General features: G+C 39.0%; 3 protein-coding genes across 5 annotated transcripts; 1 reads left to right on the forward strand and 2 right to left on the reverse strand.

Moving 5' to 3' along the window:
- Nucleotides 1-2162: 2162 nt before the first annotated feature.
- Nucleotides 2163-5287, forward strand: LOC125212835 (malate dehydrogenase, chloroplastic-like). Of its 2 annotated transcripts, none has more exons than XM_048113106.1 (2): nucleotides 2163-2319; nucleotides 3777-5287. In XM_048113106.1, the coding sequence occupies exon 2, from the start codon at nucleotides 3791-3793 to the stop codon at nucleotides 5024-5026; it is 1236 nt and encodes a 411-aa protein (XP_047969063.1). In that variant the 5' UTR covers nucleotides 2163-2319; nucleotides 3777-3790; the 3' UTR covers nucleotides 5027-5287. The 2 variants fall into 2 exon arrangements, with proteins under 2 accessions (XP_047969063.1, XP_047969064.1); XM_048113107.1 differs by having other exon boundaries at nucleotides 2185-2409.
- A 709-nt stretch (nucleotides 5288-5996) lies between these two features.
- Nucleotides 5997-7718, reverse strand: LOC125209980 (pentatricopeptide repeat-containing protein At3g47530). Its single transcript, XM_048109556.1, has one exon. It carries the CDS (start codon nucleotides 7716-7718, stop codon nucleotides 5997-5999), a length of 1722 nt encoding a protein of 573 aa, XP_047965513.1.
- Nucleotides 7719-8729: 1011 nt separating this feature from the next.
- On the reverse strand, nucleotides 8730-13481 carry LOC125212834 (probable arabinosyltransferase ARAD1). Of its 2 annotated transcripts, XM_048113104.1 has the most exons (4): nucleotides 13200-13481; nucleotides 11855-12990; nucleotides 10921-11417; nucleotides 8730-10609 (listed from the first exon to the last, which is right to left on the reverse strand). In XM_048113104.1, the coding sequence occupies exons 2-4, from the start codon at nucleotides 12773-12775 to the stop codon at nucleotides 10588-10590; spliced, it is 1440 nt and encodes a 479-aa protein (XP_047969061.1). In that variant the 5' UTR covers nucleotides 12776-12990; nucleotides 13200-13481; the 3' UTR covers nucleotides 8730-10587. The 2 variants fall into 2 exon arrangements, with proteins under 2 accessions (XP_047969061.1, XP_047969062.1); XM_048113105.1 differs by lacking the exon at nucleotides 13200-13481 and having other exon boundaries at nucleotides 11855-13189.
- Nucleotides 13482-18073: the final 4592 nt, after the last annotated feature.

Below are 18073 nucleotides of genomic sequence, written 5' to 3' on the forward strand. Positions count from 1 at the left end.
GTAGCTTGATGATTTCTTCATAATTAAATTTTGAAATCAGTTAAGCTATCAAGAAAATGCTACTATATGGTCATTATTCATCTATTCATTTAGTTTTAAAGCAAAGATCGAATTAATAGTGTATTTTATTAGATTAGGATAAAAGAATTGAGATCTATTGTGGTTGTTAAGATATGCCATAAATTAATATATCATGCAGCTTTTTTTAAGTTAAAAGTTTGAAAGTGAGAGGTTTTTAGGTAAATCACCTTATTTTAGGGGTGCCACAAAGATCTCCACCAACTAGGAAATTTGGTCAATTGTTTATTGGGATATCAAACAAGTGCTTTTTGAGGTGGTGCACCATCAACCTATGGTGCAATTTTGATTGAGCAACAAACTCAAAATGCCCTTGAAAAGTCATGCTTATTATGGAGCTTCACATGTTAATTTTGCGCACTGAGATATCTATCACGGGTCGAATCATGCAAATCGAATATCCGATTAAGTTGAATTATTTTGTATGTTTACCGTATCACTCAAATCAATCACTTCCATAGAGGAAATGTGTCACTTGCGATTTATGAGCACACTTCACATCAACAATTTGTTTTTCTTTCTTTTTTCATTTTGACATTAAAGAACTACAAAAAATAAAGGATTTAATTTGATGCAATTTACAAACTTAATGATGTGTATAGTATTAATGTAATGGTGAACAACATATATATTCATTCTCACGAATGTTGCTCATATAAAATATATATAAAATATGTAGCATAACATTTTCATATGCATTAGATCTATTACTAATATAAAATTATACTATAAATGTTGAATTAATATTAATTAAATTTTGCATACAATACATTTATACAAAACCTATTTAATACATTATGAAGATCTAGGATTTAATTGAATGTAAAGGGCTAATCCCCCTTTTTATTAACAAAGAGATCTACGATTTAATTTCCACCAACCTCTTTCTCCAATTATTAAAATATGCCTCGGATGATATTATCAAATCCGACCACGCTGAAGGGCGTCTCAGTTTATAAGACGCTTCCCCCGTCGATAGATTGAGAGTTCATTTCACTCAAGTATTTGCTAGGAGGTCAGTTTTAAGTTTTAACTGAAAAACTGATACTATTATCAATCCTAATTCCTACACCTAATTATACTATTCCATAAATATGTCCTTTTGGTTTTGGATTGAACACAAAAATACTACTCCAATAAACACACTAACAAACAGCAGATATATTTTTTACTAATGGGCCGATAAGAAATTTGGGCCCATTTTAAGATCCTGTACACTTAAAAAAATATGGCAGGTCGATGTTGAGGTGGCCCGGCCCGTTTTATATCAACAAAGTGTACTTTTTTTGTTATAAATAAAAAAAGAATTATGTTTCTTTCTTAGTGATGCAAATTTCATTCTAAGAACAACTTGAGTCCAAACCTAAATTTTAAAAATCCCAAATATATATAAACAAAAAGTAAGAGTCCAATTGATTTCATTGTTGGCTCTTAGCATGCTTGATAAGTAAGTAACCTTTTGGAAATTTGTTTGGACACTTTTCCAATGCCCAAATATATAAGCTTTTTTTGATAATTGATTTTTCTTTTAGTAATGACTCAATAGCCACAAGGTTGCCAAAATAAATTTACTTGTATCTAATGAATGAACCAGGGGTAAACATTGATTTTGATTGAATTAATTTAAATTATTCCGAAAATTAGAATTTTGAGGGACCAAAATTATGAAAATCTAAATTCAAAATTTTCAATTTTTTAAAGCTAGATCCGACCGAATTAAAAAATTCAAAAAATCCAAGAGAAATTTTGGTTTTGTTATGCATTAGGTATAGAAATATTTAAATAAACAAATACAAATTTAATATATAGAATTTAACTAATTTTAAAAGCCCATCCAAAATACTAAAAGATAGACTATTTTTTATGAACGTACGTATATACTAAATATATAACTTAAAATATTTGATCTTGGACTTATATAAAAAACTAATTCGAACAGAAAATCAGAAAAATTTGAACCGAATTCAATTTTTCGATTCGGTTCGGTTGACGGTCGTTATTATTGAGATATTCCATAAAATAGAAAAAACAAAAAGAATAAGAGTTGGTGAAATTGGAAATATATGTGAGAGATTAAACCGAGGGGTATTTGGCGGAGAAATTAAGACGCCTCAACCACACACACTCCAGCGGGTTTGTGCGTGTTTTGTAATCCCACCTTTTTATTCTCCAAAATCACCAAACCTCCTAAAAAAATCAAATCTGCATTTCTGTCGAAATCAACGTCCACGCTTGCAAAAGGTTCCCATTGTCTTCCCTTTTCCTCCCTTTTTCTCTTTACCTAACTCCATTTCTGCTCAATTTTCGCTCTTCATTGATTCCTAAATCGCCGTATGTTTCGATTCCTCATGCGTAGATCTGTTTGCGTATTCATTTGTTGGAAGTGCTGATTCGATGTATAGTGTGTTTAATAGATTCGTTTTTTGTTGATTTTTTTATTGTGTTGTGTTGCTTCTTATTGATTTCGAGCTGGTTTACTGTGTGTGAGCTGTGATTGAATAGATCTAGAGTTTTTATTTTGCTTGTGGTTTTTGAAGCTGGTGTGCTTAATTTCTGTTGCGATGCTTAATTTATTTTGAATTTCTGTGTTTATTCAGTTGTTTTTTTTTTCATTATAAGTTGTTATGTTCTATAAAAGGAAGGAAAAAATGCAGATTTTTTAGCTGGTTTACTGTGTGTGAACTGTGAGTTGCTCATTGGTGTGTGCTGTGATGAATTAGATCTAAAAATTTTCTTCAATTTAAGCTGATATTGTTTGAAATTTACTTATTTATTGAGATTTCTGTATGCAAGCCAGCAAGTTTTATTGGATGAAAACTGCCAGATTTCAGTTGTTCCTTTTTATTTGTTATGTTATGTTGTTTCTTATTGATCTCCTGAGTGTCGTTGGGATTAGGTAAAATGAGAAAAGGAAAAAAGGCAGTTTTTTAGCTGGTTTGCTGTGTGTAGGGTGCTTATTGATGTGTTCTGTGATACAATAGATCTAAAGTTTTTCTTCAATTTGTGGTTTTTTAAGCTGATATTGGTTGAAATTGACTTATTCCTTGATATTTCTGTATGCAAGTTTTCTTTGATGAAAATTGCCAGATGTTTTTGGATGCTTAATTTATTTTTGAATTTTTATGTATATTCAGTTCCTTTTCTTTTTCATCGGAGAGTAGGTATGAGGCTGCTAAACTATAGTCATGAAGTGTTTGGTTTGGAACCGGTTTCTGAAATAAAAAATATTAGGAAGTGAAATTATGTTAGTTGGTGTCAAGCTAAGGTCCAAGCATTGGAGGCTTAGAGTCTGATGAGATCTGATTCTCAACCAATTGGTTGGATATGCCTACTTGCATAGTCAAAATCCTGTGATGAAGAATAAATACACCATGAAAAGGATTTCGTATGAATCTTGATGTTCTATCACAATCTTATTAGGAACAATAGATCGTTTTCCTTTGAATCCAGTGGAAAGTTTGTTATTTTCATGCTGAAACATAGGGTTTCTATCTGAGAGACTGATGCATGCTGAAAATTGAGATTTAATAAGCTTTTGTTGTGTTTTGTCTGGTTGTATTTCTTTACTCGTATTTATCATGAAAAACTTGCATAAATTGTGCACTTTATGGATTCGCTACATTGTTTAATGATGTTCTGTATAATGTGTATTGTAATTGTTATCTGAGAAAGTTAAAAGTTTAATCCGATCCGTGCAGGTTGCAACTCTAAGATGGCCGCAACATCTGCAACCGGTTTTTCTGTTGGATCAACTGCATCTGCCGGCCCCAGAGTTGGCTCCACGCAGTTGAAGGCTTCCAGCGTGAAGTTGAACCCAAAGAAGTACCTCACGAGCTTCAGTGGCCTCAAGGCAGCAAACTCTGTGAGTTGTGAGTCACAATCGTCGTTCTTGGGCGATGAAAGCACTCTAGTTCTTAAGCAGGGCTATAATTCGAAGGCCCGGAAATGCAGCAACAGATCTTACAGTCGTGTTCAGCCTCAGGCTTCGTATAAAGTGGCTATTCTCGGAGCTTCTGGTGGTATAGGCCAACCACTAGCCCTTTTGGTCAAGATGTCGCCACTGGTTTCCAAGTTGAACCTTTACGATATAGCAAACGTGAAGGGAGTTGCTGCCGATCTCAGCCACTGCAACACCCCGTCCAAGGTGTCGGATTTCACAGGAGAGTCTGAGTTGGCTGCTTGTTTGAGAGACGTGGATGTTGTGGTCATCCCAGCTGGTGTTCCGAGGAAGCCAGGCATGACTCGTGATGACCTCTTCAACATCAACGCCAACATCGTGAAGACCTTGGTCGGGGCCGTCGCTGACAACTGCCCCGATGCCTTCATTCACATCATCAGCAACCCAGTCAACTCCACAGTTCCGATCGCTGCTGAGGTCTTGAAACAGAAAGGAGTTTACGATCCGAAGAAGCTCTTCGGCGTCACCACTCTCGACGTCGTCAGAGCAAACACGTTCGTCGCCCAGAAGAAGAACCTGAAGCTGATCGATGTCGACGTCCCAGTCGTTGGTGGACACGCAGGGATCACCATTTTGCCGCTACTGTCGAAGGCAAAGCCGTCCGTCACTTTCACTGACGAGGAAGTGCAAGAACTGACCGTGAGGATTCAGAATGCCGGGACTGAGGTCGTCGAGGCAAAAGCAGGAGCCGGGTCCGCCACCCTTTCCATGGCGTATGCCGCGGCGCGATTCGTCGAGTCTTCCCTCCGAGCGCTCGACGGGGACACGGATGTCTATGAGTGCTCGTTCATCCAGTCCGAGCTGACCGAGCTTCCGTTCTTCGCATCAAGGATCAAGCTCGGGAAGGACGGGGTGGAGGCGGTGATCTCGTCCGAGCTTCAAGGGCTGACCGAGTACGAGCAGAAGGCGTTGGAGGAGCTGAAGGCGGAGCTGAAGGCGAGCATCGAGAAAGGAGTCGCGTTTGTTCAGAAGCAGGCGGTCGCTGCGTGAAGAATGTAAGTCTTGGTAGAGCTCGAGCGGCAGTATCTATTTGGAGGGTAATAATAATGAAAGTAGTGCGGCGATTGGGGCATCTTGTTTCAGTTTTGTAGGCATCTTACTAAAAAACCCATCGTCACTTTCTTTTACATAGAAATTAAGTTATGTAGTGTTTTTACAAGTTGTGGGATTCTGTGTTTTATTTATATTTGGTAATAACATTGCAGAGACAGTGTTGCTACGCTGTTCAAACTGCTGTATTGTGTTTTCTCATTTGGCACTGCTCTCTCTCTCTCTCACACACACAGACACACAGAGTGGTTATTTAGATGAAATTTTGATTTATCACGGTTTTCGTAGAGTAGAAAGGACTCGAGAACTCAGGTTGTTTGATTTGATGGATTAGATAAAATTGAATCTTATTAATATATTGTTGTATAGTTTGTTAAATATTGTTCGATTGAGTAGATATGACCTAGTACTTAATCTCGGCACACTCTTTCCCTCCGACAATAGGATCCCTCTTTTGGATTTCTGTTCATCCGTCAAATAGAAGTTCCATTTCAACTAGTATTTCTTTACATTTTTTTAAATTCATACCGAAAAAGGAGACTCATAATCGAGGAATGAATACTTCATAAAAATGAATTATCAAAGAGAGAAGTGCTTAACTAATTTTTGTAACTCCAAGTAAGAACTTTTTCCATGTTTGATTGTGTATGATTCTACATCTCTCAATTCCAAATACATAAGAAACAAGAAGTTGATAAACAGAGTGAGCTGAAGTACTGGACCATATTCAGTTGCTAGTAGATCTTTAATGGCAACTATCAAAATCCACCCGAAAATCGGCTAGCATTGTCGTGACAGCTCAAGGCGCTCCGGCCTTCTCTCCACCCAGGCGTGCTTAACTTTGTGAGCCTCACTGATGAACCTCGCCCGCATTCCGTTATCGTCCCGTCTCAACCTCAGACGCCGCCCATTACCAGTAGTCGTTGCAAGAGCAAACCCCGTCCCTAAAGTGATGAAAACGAGCGCGATCCCTGATCACCACTCTCCGGTTGTACACCGCAGACAGAATCTTGAAAAAATTATGACAATCCACACATATCCTCAGGTCTTTCGCAATCCTCAACGTAGTCCCGGGGGGCGTAGAGAGAATCCCGAAAGCAGCCGCGAGTTTCTCACTATGGTAGGACAAGACATACACCTCGCTCCCAGATTCAGCCCTTTGCATCCCCGAGGATATCTCAGCCACGTAGCCACCAATCCTCAGCTGCTGGATGATCTCTCCGAGCATCTCGTAGATCTCCCTCTTCCGCGGATGCAAAATATCGTCCGCGAAGAACTCGTGCACCTTCCCCTTCAACTCGATCGTGCTAGAAGCGGGCGTCGTGTGAATCCCCTTATCCTTCATAGCTTTCCTAACTTCCATCACCTTGTCCGAATCCCCACACGACGAATATATGTTGAGAAGGAGCACGTAGTCCCCGGCTTCTTGAGCCTTGAGTTCAACGAGATGCTCGATTACTCGCTCCCCGAGGCCAACATTGCCATGGATCCTGCAGGCTCCGAGCAACGTCCTCCACATTGTTGCGTCCGGCTTGATTTTCATCGAACGGACGAGGCCGTAGGCCTCGTCCAGCAGCCCTGCGCGGCCGAGGAGATCCACCATACACCCGTAGTGGTGGACATTAGGCGTGACGCCAAAATCGGGCGTCATCGATTGGAAATACATCCGGCCTTCGCCCACAAGCCCTGAGTGGCTGCACGCGGATAACAGAGCCGTGAACGTCTGCTCACCTGGCGAGACCCCTTCGCGCAGCATCCGTTCAAACGCCTCAACAGCGTCCCTGCCATAGCCGTTGCTCGCTAGTCCCGAGATCATCGCGGTCCACGAAACGACGTCCCCCTGATCAGCCGAGCGGCGAAACACCTCGAACGCTTTCTCGACGCAGCCGCAGCAGGAGTACATCGTTATGAGGGCGTTGGAGACTCTTCTCGAACCGATCAAGCCGTGTTCTATGATAAAGGTGTGAACTTTCTCGCCCCATTCCAACGAATTCAAGCTGCCGCAAGCTTGAAGCATCAGCAAGCAAGTGACGTCATCGGGGATACATGAATCCGACCTTCTCATCTCATCAAACAAAGCCAAGGCATCGCGGGTTCGCCCGTTGCGAGTGTAGCAAGAGATCAAGACGTTCCAAGCGACAACGTCTGGCTCAGGCATTTCGTCGAACACTTTGCAGGCGTCGTCACCTTCCTCCAGAGATGAGTAGAAATCCATCAATGTTGTCTGCAAAAGCGAATCGGATAGGCACCCGTCTCTCCAAATCCTTCCGTGGACCTGCGTCCCGCTTCTCAAGGACTCCATCTTCGCGCAACACTTGACGGCGGCGGTTGCTGACAACGCGTTTGGTGAAATGCCGGAGCGAAGTAATTCATGGTAGAATTGGAAACCTCTGCGGGAGGAATCGCGGCGGAAGGAATGGGCCCTGATTAGGATGTTGTAGAGGGAGATGTTGGGGTCTGGGAAGGCGGAGAAGAGTCTGCCGGAGTAGGATAAATCGAGCAGCGAGAGGCGGGAGAGGAAGGCGAGGAAAACGGTGGGGTTTGAGAAATGGGAGGAGCGGAGAAGGAAGGAGTGGAGTTGGAGAAGATGCGGTTTGTGTTTGATTGATTTTATGAGAGAGATGATCTTCATATCTTGACGATTCGCGCTTACCGGAGGAATTTGCCGGCGAATTTTCTCTCTGCAAATGCAAATCCATCTCAATTATATTTATTTATTTAATAACTGCTGAATAAATTAATACTACTCCGTAATAATATTTGAAAGGAAAAAATAGTTGATACAAACGAAATATACTATTGAATTTTAAATTGTTAATAAAGTAAGTGTATGATTTTCTTCCTTTAAGAGTTTCTCTATTTGTTTGTGTGTGTTTTGATAATATTCTAGTATAAAAAAAAAGAATGAGAATATAAAATCCAGTTGAATTATAAGATCATTTGGGGACTGGGATCCATTTTTAAGATCCCTTTACATCAAATTTACTGATTTGATCTATTATATTATCACCAATAAAAAGTCCGAAGATAAATTCCTATGTAAATAGTACGAGTATTTTTTTTAATGTTGAGAGACACAGAAATTCAATTAAATCCAGCTTTTCATACAATACATAAATTTACTTTTGAAGAAAAAACTTTAAATAAAATCGGTTTAAAATAACAAGGAAAAAAAAAATACTAGTACTATACAACAAAACTAGCGAATGGATTCATTGACACAATCCATATTTAAAAGAGAGCAAAAACAAAATTCGATACAACAACATATTAAACCCAAATACGCATGGCCTTTAGGAATTCTTCAAGCTTCAGGTCGTTTGTACAATTCCATTTTCTAGATTTGTCACTGTCTACTGCTACAAATCAAATTTTTAGTACAGTAGTACTACCTCCGTTCCATAGTAATAGAGTCATTTTGCTAATTTAGTACGTTCCATAGTAATAAAGTCATTTTCCTTTTTAGTAAATGTCAAGATATTTTTCCACACCTACTTTACTCTCTTCTTCTCTCTACCTTTTTCATTTTTCACTTTATTCTCCTTTTACTTAACTTACCTAACACAATTTTTCTTAATCTTCGTGCCGAAAAGAAACGTCTTCATTACTATGGAACAGAGGGAGTACTTGTTTTCGGATGTGACATTTTCTTCAATAAAGAGAGTGTTTAACCATGATAAAAATTTAAAGAAAGGAAAAGAAAGTCTTGCATTGATTAGTGAAAATTCTATCTTTTCTCCATCCCAAAAAATAAAAAGAACAGGAAAAAAATATAAGTGTAGTACTCCCTCGGTCCTGCTTTGAGTCCCGGTTGAGTCGGACACATGTTTTAAGAAAGTGTCTGAGTGTATAATAAATAAATACTTTAGTGGATGTTGGGACCCACTTTTAACACTTTTTTACTTACTCTGAAAGCATTTTTTATTAGTTTATCCCAACTGGAACTCTTAGGACTTCTAAAGCAGGACGGGGGAGTACTTTATTTGAAGGACTATTACAAGTTTGAATGAAGGGAGATTTATATTAGTGTTGAACACAATCTAAAGAATGAAGTAAAGAAAAGCATAAAGGAAATCCATTAAGCACAAGTAACCAAGACTCTCTCTCAATGCAAGAGTTTTGCAAAAAAAAATGAGCAAAATAATGCTTTGTAATTTTGTGTGGGTGATTTTTATGTGTACTATACTACTATTATCAACATGTCCTAAGTAATTTTCCACTTTATCTAGCTTTTTTGCAGCTCACTATTCTCAACTTTAGTAAGCAAGCCACTATTTTTGAAAGTGATGTGGAACACAACATTTTTTAGTGACTTGGTATAATTTTTCAGTGTGATTCCAACAAACCAAGAATAGCTATTCACTTGTCCCATTAAAGGTTCTCATATGCTACATTGGATGAAAAATATAACTACAAAGTTCTTGTATTCTTAAATGCAAAAATTTGTGCACACCTTAATCTACGGTGCATCTGCCCTAATTAAATCCAATCAGGATTTTATTTGGACGAATCTACTAGTGTTAGAAGTATGGAGCCCGAAAGGAAGTGAATAAGTAAAGACCCAATACATGTTTTTTACTTTAGGCCCATTTCATTTCCTAATGTTACTAGGATTAAGTCTCGATATAGAGTTGGTGTCTCTCATGGTAACTTGTATCCGAAAATATACCGTAAAATCTCTAGCTTAACATCACCCCTAGACGTAGATACAAATTGTATTGAAGTAGGTAAACAATTCTTGTGTTTGTCTTGTTATATTTGTGATTACTGTGTTTATTTCTATTAGGCACGACGAGCCTAGATTCACCAGTCTAGACATTGTCTTAAGCCGATGACCTACGTTCTTTAATAGTCTCGAAAAACCTAAGTTTACGACATTGAATTGATCGTCGTGCACTAGTGTGGCTCACTCACTCCACCGCTAGGCTAACTTCCTGGGTTTTGGCAGTTTTTTTTGAGTGATGGTCTAAAGAGGAAGGAAAGGAATAGGGAGTTTGGGAACCAATGCTACAAAGATCCTTGGCTTCTCAAGGTTGATGCTTTTTCCAACCAACTTTTTGTTCAAACCTGTCAAAATCTTCTAAAACAGCCTTATCATTGCTTATGATTGGGGTGAATTTAGCTTCTCTAGATGTTTTGGGACCCTTTTATCTACTTTGTGCTTTAATCCAACATTAGATTTCAAGTACAAATAAGGCATTAAGTAAACAGACAAGCACCCTCATTTTCAGACAAAGAATCTATCTCACTCTCAAAGATGTGCCGCTCAACTTACCGGATCACCCTTCTCGTATTCTTCTGTGTCGGGCTGCTCTCGATAACTGTTCCCACGACAAGAGGCGTCGGTCTTGCTCTAAGACGAGGAGGAGGAGGAGGAGGAGGAGGGAGGCTTCTCGTTGCCTTAGAGGAAGTGGACGTGCCATTTGAAACTGCGCCTTCACCTGCAATGACTTCTGATTCGAACCAATCGGAAAAGAGAACGGTCCGAGGAGGATCGGACCCTATTCACAACCGATCCTGACCCTGCAAACGACGAGGTTACAAATTTTCGCTGCCTACGATTGTTTCATTTGTTTAGATGTTGTATCTTCTTCGTATACACAGCTCGCTCGAAGAAGCAAACATGTGTTAAGATTCTATACATTGATCACATATGTATTATGCTCATTTTCACATAGGAATATATAGTTCACTTTCTATTTGAAACAAGATTTATATATAATTGCAAAAAAACAGAGTTTTCATATTCTACACAGCAAAATTGGGGATAACAAAAACATTCAACTATGAATCCCTAGAATTCAAGATTTTATAAACATTATTGAAATTGTGACCTGCGGTAGCGAGTCCTCCGATGCACATCGAGCTTCGTGTGCATTTTCTTGCGGTAAACAGTCTGCCAGATCATGTCGACAGCGTCATTAGGCCGTGACGGGTGCTGGTACTCGAACTGTCCGGCAATTGCCTTCAACTTCTCCCACATTTTGGTCCACTCCTCTTGCTTGATGCCTCTGAGAAGATTCAGGAGGTAGCCGTTGTTTCTCACGGCATCCGATGCACGGACGAATATGCAGAACTCCGAGTAGTCGAGAACATCCTCGTACGGTAGCTCAATCTCATCGCTGATGATCACGGGGACGCAGTGGCTTGCGATGGCATCGAACAGGCGATTGGACGAGGGGGTGTCTCCAGCGATGTTTAGGCAAAACTTGGACGAGGCCATTCCCTTGCTCGCCTTGCTGATCCCGTGCGCTTGGACGCTCCCGAATGTGAAGTGCACGTCGGTCTCGTCTTTAAGAAGGTAGAATAGCTCTTGACGAATAGCTCCACCCTGAAAAACCGAACAAATGGTATATCCATACCATAGATAAAAACAATAGGTTAAATGGTCGATTTTTTTTCCCGTCATTTTTTTGAATAAAATGCCCCCGCAAACGATTTCCAATGATCGGGATATCGTTGTGGCAGCCAAAAATACACACCCCTTGTCTACATGACAATTGTGTATTACGTTTGCCACAACGATATATCCCGAGATCATTATTTATTACAACTACATAAGTCTATTCGAGATCTAATATAGCCTAACATCAAAGTCTTATAGATAAAAATCTGAAAAGGTAGCTCAAGTAAACAAAAGAAACTAGACATGTTCGTATTCTTTGAACTCTATGACTGAACGAGCTCCACACGAAGCGGAATAAGCATTAAAGACAAATACTTTATCGAACGGGTATATATGTAGATAGGTAGAGAGATAGTACTTACATCCTTCCGATAAATTGCTCCTTGAAAATAGGCCAATATTGGCCTCTCACTGAAAGGGGCAGAATCAGCAGCCGGAATCGTTCTCACCATATGCTTGTACGGGGCAATCACATCCTTCTCGACATTCGCTATTTCAGGCGGATATCTCCCAAAATCAGCGAGCACAAACATAGCCGACCCCAGCTTGTCCCTAGCAAGCAGCATGCTATTCGGGTGATGAGCCAAAATCAGATGATTTCTCCCACCAAATCGCTTCCACTCGCTCCGGCCTTTCAGAAACAAAACGAGCCGTTCCTGCAGCATCCTGTCGAGGCTAACGTTCTGCTTTCCCTGTCGCTTTGAGTGCCGGTTGTAGCTCAAAGACGAGAAAAAGGGCACGAAAATTACATCAGCTTCTCTCGAGTTGTTGACTCTGATCGCACTACACGGCCTGGCCACATTCGCGCCATTCGATGCAAGAAGGTCGAGAGTGAGCCAATACTCCGCGCTATGCTGCAGATTCAAACCACCGGGGTAAGACGGGATCACACTCCCTCCATCAACGCTAGGCCAAATTTGATGATCCCCGGTCCCCCTCCAGCCTAACAACCCAAAATGAAATTCGAGAGGCAAGTCATACATATACACCCTAAGAAGAGCCCGCTCTACGTCACAAGACGAGCCCTGTGAGTCGAGCTCACTAACTAAATTCGCTCTATCAAGAACACGACTCCCCTGTTTACCGCCTTCTCTACTCAAGTTCGAGCCAGCCGGTGATGCATTGCTCAAGCTTGTAAACGGAAAAACCGGGCTAGGCGCTGAAGAACGACGGAACTCGATAATGGACAGTGTTGATGAGATGAAAAGAAACACTGAGATTGCTATGAGACAAGAGAGATGCCTTGATGGCATAACCTTCTTCTCTAAAACTGATGAAGACATTTACACAACAAATCTCCTCCAAAAACTTCTAATTTTATTCCCAAATTCATATAAATGGAAATTATATGGAATCAATTGAATCCCAATCCTACTATATTACACATGTTTAAGCAATTTCCCTATAAAAAAATTTGAAAATTGAAGAATAAACCCTAGAAATCATATTTTTTCCCTTGATCATTTCATCACTCAATAAATATGCCCCAAAATCCAACCTGCAAAAGTGAAACACACACACACACACAGAAAAGCATATGACATCGATAAATTCAAGAAACAGAAATCACAGCATAATTACAAGCTCAAAACATTGTCAAGATTCAATTTTTATATTCTGGGCAATCAAGAATTTATACAATTTATTCAAATTTCATCACCATAAACAAATTACCAAAGCAGAAAAAGATGGGCAAGACAGAGATACCTGTTTTCAGCTGAACATCAGCTCTCTTCACCAATTTCTTGAAATTCCCACTAAATCTTGATCATCACTACAAAAGAAAAACCATTTTTTTTCTACACTCAATTTGAATTTTAAAATAATTACACTGATTCAATAGAAAATGCTTGCAGGGTTTGAGAATTTTGAAATAGAGATTTTGCAGGCTGCTGTATAATTTATTATTATTTCCTCGATTTTTGTTGTGATTTTGAGTCTTGACAGATGTTGAATACCAAGAACGGATTTTTGTCTGTCAAGTTTTTGACAGATGTTGATTTCTTTTCACAAGTCAAGTTTTTGGTATGAATATATGAAAATAATTACGCCCTTTTTGGTGATTATCTGTCACTTTAGTTTGGGTTTAAAAATATACTATAAAAGAAATATAATTTTTTTTTAAAATGTGGATTCTATTTTATAATTTTATAATAAAAATATTACATTTTGGAGATGTTTATCAAAATAAGTAAAAAATAAATGAAACATGCATTCGTGAAAAGGAAATGGGAGACAGTAATTAGGATGAAGGGAGTATTTAATTTGTATGATTTTAGGTAAAATTTCATAATCAACTATTGTGCAATTCATTAATTTTCAGTAAATATTACATAGATTTGATAGAAATAATATATGGAGATTGAAGTAAATGAGTGGGGGTGGGATATGGAATGTTTGGTGACAACTACTGTTTATTAGAATATTAATAACGTTTCATAGATTCATCGATTTAGAAAGAATCGTGACATGAATTTATAAGAAATGAAGCCCATTTATAGCAAAGTCTATAAAACGAAACGAGGTTTTGAGTGGGGCTGTGTGTGCAACTGCAATGTTGTAGTAGTAAACATACGACGTCGTTTTGTCCTTATTACTATGTAAATGAAACGATTTTATGATAGTATTTTGAAATATTAAATTTTGACAAATAATATTTTTTTAAAATAATTTGTGACAAATAATATGGCCTTACACAAAATAATAAAATAATAAAATATTGGGCCTCATCTTATACCTACATAGCCTCCAATTTTCTAAAGATGTTGACAAACTTTCTAGAGGCCTTTTTGTACATGGTCGATGAAGTAATAACAAATGTTGATGGGTTTTATATTTACCTTCATAAAAATAATTAAAGTATCTAACCATAATAATAGTACGTTAGTTTCCTTCACGAAATCTACATACGAGTATCAAAATTTCTAAAAGAATTGCTAAATTTTACTTGTTATACCCTGGGCTTTCAAGAGATTTCTTACATTTAAGAAATAGGAGTACTCCCTCCATTCAGTTTCTTTTCTTACATTTAAGAGATTTCTTACTTGTTATAGTTACGTTTCTTTTTGACATAGAAATTAAGAAAAAATAATTAAATCCAGAGGTACAACTAAAAAAAACAATTAATCACAAGATCAATTATTTAATCACCCCAAAACATAATTATCAAATAAACCCAAAAAAAAAATAAAACATCAATCCCAACAATTTAGTAAAGTAAAAGTGGATTCCTTGTTTAGGCTCCCAGCAAAAAAATAAAAAGGCCAACAATTTTGGCCCATAACAAAGAGGAGCCCAACATAAAAAAGGAGGCCCAAAAGTGTGGGCAGAAAGAGGCCCAAAAATATGCGCATGTATGGCTGCCGAGCTCTGCAGCAGTGGCTGCCCGGCAGAGGCTGTCACGGTGCTGTTCACGATCACGAGTGTAATCGAGGCAGCAGCTGCTGGAGCAGCCATCTCCGTTAAAAGGTAAGTCACTTAGTATACTTGATTCTTATGATTTTTTTGCACGTCTACTAAATTTGCAAGGCTTGCTCTCAAGCTAAGTCTTTCATGACCATGGTTCAAATCCCTTGGATAATTTGATAACATTTGTTTGACGTTCAAATCTAATGGTTCAAAGCTTGATTCACGAAGGAAATACATTGTCCAAAGGTTATGGACTTCTGCCAAAACGTGGCAAGTTGGCAAATCAATCATTCAATATACCAAAAATGCCAAGAATCTTACATCTCGTCATTCAAAATGATGGCTAGCAAGTACGGCCATCGTTTGGGAAATGTGCTTGATGTGATGCGATTTCGTCAAACGTCACGTCTCGATTTGATGTTAAAAAGTGTATTTAAGATGTGTTCTATTCTTTCATGTAGGAAGCGGGAGCACAAGACATGATTACTGAGCAAGATCTGGAGGGCGTGAAAAGGGCTGCTCGGGACAACCATGCGCGTCGTGACACGGTCCTCATGATGTTAGAAGTTATGTTGCTATTTTTGTTCTAGTATTGAACTCGATGTAAAACGTCTATGAACTTTCATTTGTAACTCGGACTTCACAAACAAGACTATAAGAATATTAAATACTGCAATGAAACTATTTTCGTTCACCACTCGAAACGTACTTTATACATAATGCTCGATCACAACGTGAGGTAAAAGAAACTAGGCGCGAAACTAATACACTAATAAGTCGGTTTTTCCTAAAGAATTGGGAAATAAAAAGGGCGGGCGTTACACATATCTCGACATAAAGATTCAACATAAAGATTCAAGCCAACATATTAACCTTATCTGTTCCATTTAGTGGATGATTATGTATATAAATACATATGCATCCTTGTGTGTCAGTGTGTGTATATTCAGTTCTTCACTTACAAACTGTTCTATCATTTTTATACTACTTTGTAACTTAATTTTGTAGGAAAAATTAAGCAATGGCGAGACAGATAATTGTGTGCTCAGACATGAAGTTGCCCCGGGGAATGAAGATGGAGTCGTCTACATGGAGTGCATGAAAAACCATGCCGTTCATCTCGGACTCTACGCGGTCGATGGCTGCGGAGAGTTAATGGCCTCCGCTCGAAGCCCAGAAAGTCCGGACGCGGAGCTGCACTGTGACGCCTGCGGCTGCCACCGTGATTATCTCAGGATGATAGTAGTTGAAGATTACTAAGTCTTCAACATATTTCACGGTTTTATTTTATTTGGAAATTCAAATAATCCAATGCATTTATATGAGTTGGAATTGTTCAATTCATTTTCAGCTTGGATCTTTTGTTTCATTTTGTTTTATGGATGTATTAAAATATCAAAATGTGGTTCTGATATATGTATTTGACATAATTGTTAGAAATAAAGGGATAAAATTCCCAAGCCGTTACAGGCGGTACTCTAACTATTACAATCGAAGGAAGATAATAACAATAAATGGAATGAAAATTACAACGGAAATAATAAAACAAACCGAACTATAAGTCGAGTCGAGGGAAGCCCTCTTTCCGCAAGACAAATTACGCCCCGGCTAGTGCTCACGGAGTGGCGTATTGTCCCCAAAGATAAAACGACTTCCTCCTAGCGTGTAGAAGCACCTCAAACCCGCTAGGCACCGGCGAACTTGATGGAGTTCCGAGAATCGAGCTATGCAATGCTTCTATGAATGCACACTATGATGTAGAGAGCTAGAGAAAGTAGAGAGTGTAAGTTGTTGTTGTAGTCTATTTATAGGCTAGAGAAAGCACTTGAAAGGCCTTGCAATAAAGATTATCTCTTAATGCATTTGGGGGTTACCTAAGATGAAAGGCCATAGGTCTTGGCCACCTCAAAGGTCTCCCACATTTTTCACATGTTTTTTCCACAAGACGTGTATGCATGCATGCAAACTCTTGCTCAAATCTCGAGAAACAATATTGCATTTGGAATAGTAGCTTTGGGGCTTTGAACTTTCAATAGTCAACACTATCGGGCATACCGGCGGCCTGGTGGACGTGATGCCTTGAACCATTCCTCCTTGGTGTATACCGAGACAATAATATTGACACAATACTATTTACAAACTCATCGGTTCTCACGTTTGTGTCCTTTACTGGCCATGGAACACCACTTTGGATTCATAAGTGATTCACATATTGAAGCGGCCCACACTTCTTCACTTACATAGGTGATTCTTTTCCAGGTATCCTGCAATACCCACCTCCTCGAGGTTTCTAAGAATCATTAAAAGTTAAAACTTAGCCTCTTACCACATGCAGGTTACAACACTCAATGCTTTTCTAAAGAATGGGCGAAGATAAAAAATCATCTTCCGAGTGTTACAGCTAGAGTCATATAGCTTCGTTTTCCCATTGAACCAAGCCCATGGGATCTCCAATCGTATGGTTGGGTTACCACTATAATCATCTTTTAAGATGTGGTTTTCAGTCCCATTCCTTTTTAGCAATTTATGCATTTGATCACGGTTTAAACTTTTAGTTAACGGATCCGCTAAGTTATCCACTGACCTTACATAGTCAACTGCGATAACACCACTTGTGATCAACTGCCTCACGGTATTATGTCGCCGACGAATATGTCGAGACTTACCATTGTATAAGCCACTATGTGCTCTCCTTATAGCCGCTTGGCTATCACAGTGTATCACTACTGCCGACACTGGCTTCTTCCAACATGGAATATCTTCTAGGAAGTTTCTAAGCCACTCAGCCTTCTTCCCCTGCTTTGTCTAAAGCGATAAACTCGAGATTCGATGGTGGATCGAGCTATACGCGCCTGCTTCGTTGACTTCCACGAAATAGCTCCACCCCCCACAGTGAACACATACCCACTCGTCGAAAACGAGTCTTTTGAATCAGAGATCCAATTTGCATCACAGTACCCTTCAAGTACTTGGGGATAGTTTGTGTACTGCAGCTCAAAGTTAAGAGTATACTTCAAGTATCTCAAAACACTACGCAGAGCCTTGCTTGGGTTGCTCGTATATCGGCTTGGATTGCTCTGTACACGCAAGATCTGGTCGGGTGCAGTTTGTGATAAACATCAAACTCCCTATGATCCTTGCATATTCTTCTTGAGCTACAGGCTCACCCGTGT

Source organism: Salvia hispanica, chromosome 3, assembly GCF_023119035.1.
Source record: "Salvia hispanica cultivar TCC Black 2014 chromosome 3, UniMelb_Shisp_WGS_1.0, whole genome shotgun sequence".
NCBI lineage: Eukaryota > Viridiplantae > Streptophyta > Magnoliopsida > Lamiales > Lamiaceae > Salvia > Salvia hispanica.